Here is a 3,256-nt window from a genome sequence, read left to right on the forward strand (position 1 = left end):
TATGTTAAGTTTCTTATCTTCGTGTTTTGTTTTGTTTCGGGTTATATTATATTAGATTCTTTTGTTCTCTTCCAGATGCCATACTACACTTGGTCAGTAATATGAACAATAAAGCTTAGAAAAAGGTCGACTCTAGTCTTCTTTCACCACAATTTATTGTTCATAACTGAAACTGGGTCATGATGGAGAAGTTCTTGAGGCCGGAACGTTTGGATGCTACACTGGACTCTCCCACCGCTTCAAATGAGTGGCGCTACTAGTTCCGGACCTTCAACATGTTCCTCACCTGCATTTCTGCTCTCGCGCCCGACAAGCTCGCCACTCTCTGCAGCTTCGTCTCCCCATCTGTGTACGAATACATAGCCGACTGTGTAACGTACGATGCCGCCATCCTGGTTCTGCAAGACTTGTACATAAAGCCGAAGAACGAAGTGTTCTCCCGTCATCTACTAGCTACCAGGAGGCAACACTCGGGCGAGAGTTTGGACGAATATTTACAGGAACTTCGTCGGGTCAGCAAAGACTGCAACTTCAAAGTTGTCACAGCAACGGCGAACAGAGACGAGTATATCCGCGACGCTTTTATCAACGGTCTACTATCTTCTATGATCAGACAGCGACTCTTAGAAAGCAAGACTCTCGATTTGGCTACTGCGTTCGACCAGGCTCGCGCGCTCGATCTGGCTCAAATAAACTCCGAGTCCTATCTTCGTCTTAGGCTCGTATGAACGCTGCCGCTGTTACTTCACCTGAAAAATTGACAGCGATGACTCTCCCCTCTTAGCTGCCACTCAACAACCAAAGTGTTATTTCTGTGATGGAGCACGGCATAACCGACTTCAATGTCCTGCGCGTGATTCAACTTGCCACAAATGCAACAAGAAAGGCCATTTTGCGAAAGTAGCCAGATCATCTCATTACTCATCTGCTACTTCATCTTCCACTTGTGCGGTCTTACACTCTCCTACTTTGGCTGCAATATCTGCGACTTCCCCTGGCTGTCTCTTTCGATCTACCATATATGTGCTTGTTAATGACGATACAGCTACAAACCTCGTTGATACCGGGAGCTCAAAATCGTTTGTATCAAACCGCCATATCCAGTAGAAGTCTCTGAAGTGTCATCCAGGGTCAGGTCTGGCCTCATCTTCCCTATCATCGCCAGTACTAGGTCACTGTACTGCAGACATAACCCTCAAGGGGAAACTCTATCCAGATACTCGACTAACTGTTCTTCCCGACCTATGCAGTGACGTTATTCTTGGTCAAGATTTCATGAGCCCACATAGTGGTGTTACTATTGATGTCGGTGGACCTAAAGAGCACCTCATCGTAGGAGATAATACAGTTGCTTGTAGCCTAACATCTGCTTTGGTCGATCCACCATCTCTTTTCTCTAATCTGACCTCCCCCGGTAAACCTGTTTCGACGAAGTCAAGGTGAAGTCGATAAGATGTTGTCGGAAGGAATAATCGAACCCAGCACTTCACCGTGGAGGGCGCAAGTCTTCATCACTACTAATGAGCGGCACAAAAAGCTGCTTGTTGTCGACTACAGCCAAACCATCAACAAGTATACCCAGCTGGATGCTTATCCCTTGCCTCGGATAGACGACTTGGTGACTAGCCTATCTCGTTACAAGATATTCAGCACTCTCCACCTAAAGAGTGCGTACCATCAAATCCCTATACGGGAGTCAGACAAGCCATTCACTGCCTTTGAGGCGAACGGTAAATTGTACCAGTTCCGCAGGGTCCCATTCGGAGTGACGAACGGCGTGGCTTGTTTCCAACGATGAATTCATAAGTAGAAACGAACTGCTTGGTACTTTCTCGTACACTGACAACATCACCATCGCCGGTTCGTCTCAACAGGAGCACGATGAAAATCTGTCCAGATTCCTTGAGGCAGCAATGAAGTCAAAATTCTCCTTCAATGACGACAAACCTGTCTTCTCAACAACGTCGATTGATTTGTTGGGCTACACCATATCGCATGGTACTCTCTTTTTTTCTTTTTTTTTTTTAGGTTAAGGTGGGGAAAGGACGGAAGGCATGCTGGGGCTCAAGGCACAGCCAGACATGAGGGATGGAGAAGTCACAACATATAGTCGTGGGGGGAAAGGTTGGAAAAGAAGTTTAATGAGTTAAACAGAGGGGGACGACACACCTTGTTTTACATATTACAGAGTTTGTTGCCTAACTAAGCTAACCTAGGATTTAGGATGAGGTTGCACAATGGTTATTTTAGTAAACAATGACTAGATTTATTTTACAATTACAAGTTTATTAAAATCTTATACTGTATTACGTTATAGACTCACTAGATTGTGACTTGTTAAATGTGAATTTATATCATCTAAGTTTTAATCTAAAGTGGATCACTGTGGCGGACATAGATGGGTCGCGGGTTGGGTTGTTGTAGTGCGGGCAGACTCCGGGGCCACTAGGCGTGGGGTCTCCCTCCGTTGATGTCTTCCCCGCGTAGGTGGTCTGGGCTGTGAGGGTCGTCCAGGAGCTTGTCCCAAACCTTCTTCCCTAGGCGATGGAACCTGAAGTTGAGGGCCTCTGTTTTATTTCTTAGGTGGATGGTTTCCACTGTCTCCTGGTAGGATGGCGCTTGGCCACTGGCTGACCTCAAACACTTGTTTTGGAAGCTCTGTAGTTGTTGTAGTCTAGTCTTCCCGAGTGTGACGAGTGGTATAGATGGGTACTCCAACACAGGCCTCACCAGCGCCTTGTACAGGTGAACTTGTATCTTCTCAGGCATCAGTTTAAAACGTTTTAATTTGGCTGCGGCGACTTTGGCTTTATTTAGTCTGTCCTTCACGTGGGGAATGATGCCCATCCGAGAAATGATGAGGCCGAGCAACCTGCCTTGCTTAGAGTACTCAATCTCTTCATCGTCGATCATCAATGGGGCCGACTTGAATTTGGCTATGGGCATGACCTCAAATTTCGTTTTGTTTGTTTTTATTTTCCATTTATTTTCATACTCCGAGATATCCTCTATTGCCCGAGCAGTGAGTCGCGCCATCCTTGCTGTGGACCTTCCTGGGCAGGTGACGATCTGTGTTACATTGTCGGCATACATGACGTACTCGCTGCCGACGATTGGGGTGGCAGGTCAGCCGTGTAGAGTGTGTAAAGGGTTGGTGAGAGACAAGAGCCCTGAGGCACGCCGCTCGATAGTGAGAATTCTTCTCCAAAATGTTCTTGCATCTTGATTTTGGCTCTGCGGTCCATAATGAAGTTGC

At 46.5% G+C, this 3,256-nt stretch overlaps 1 protein-coding gene across 1 annotated transcript; it reads left to right on the forward strand.

The window, feature by feature from the left end:
• Positions 1-275: 275 nt before the first annotated feature.
• LOC121858194 lies at positions 276-728 on the forward strand. The gene has a single exon (XM_042354406.1). It carries the CDS (start codon positions 276-278, stop codon positions 726-728), a length of 453 nt encoding a protein of 150 aa, XP_042210340.1.
• Positions 729-3,256: the final 2,528 nt, after the last annotated feature.

The sequence above is a fragment of the Homarus americanus genome, unplaced genomic scaffold, assembly GCF_018991925.1.
Source record: "Homarus americanus isolate GMGI-L3 unplaced genomic scaffold, GMGI_Hamer_2.0 scaffold57980, whole genome shotgun sequence".
NCBI lineage: Eukaryota > Metazoa > Arthropoda > Malacostraca > Decapoda > Nephropidae > Homarus > Homarus americanus.

Excerpts from the sequence above, each read along its gene's own strand:
- LOC121858194 (XM_042354406.1), top strand. The coding sequence starts at position 276 with ATGTTCCTCACCTGCATTTCTGCTCTCGCGCCCGACAAGCTCGCCACT.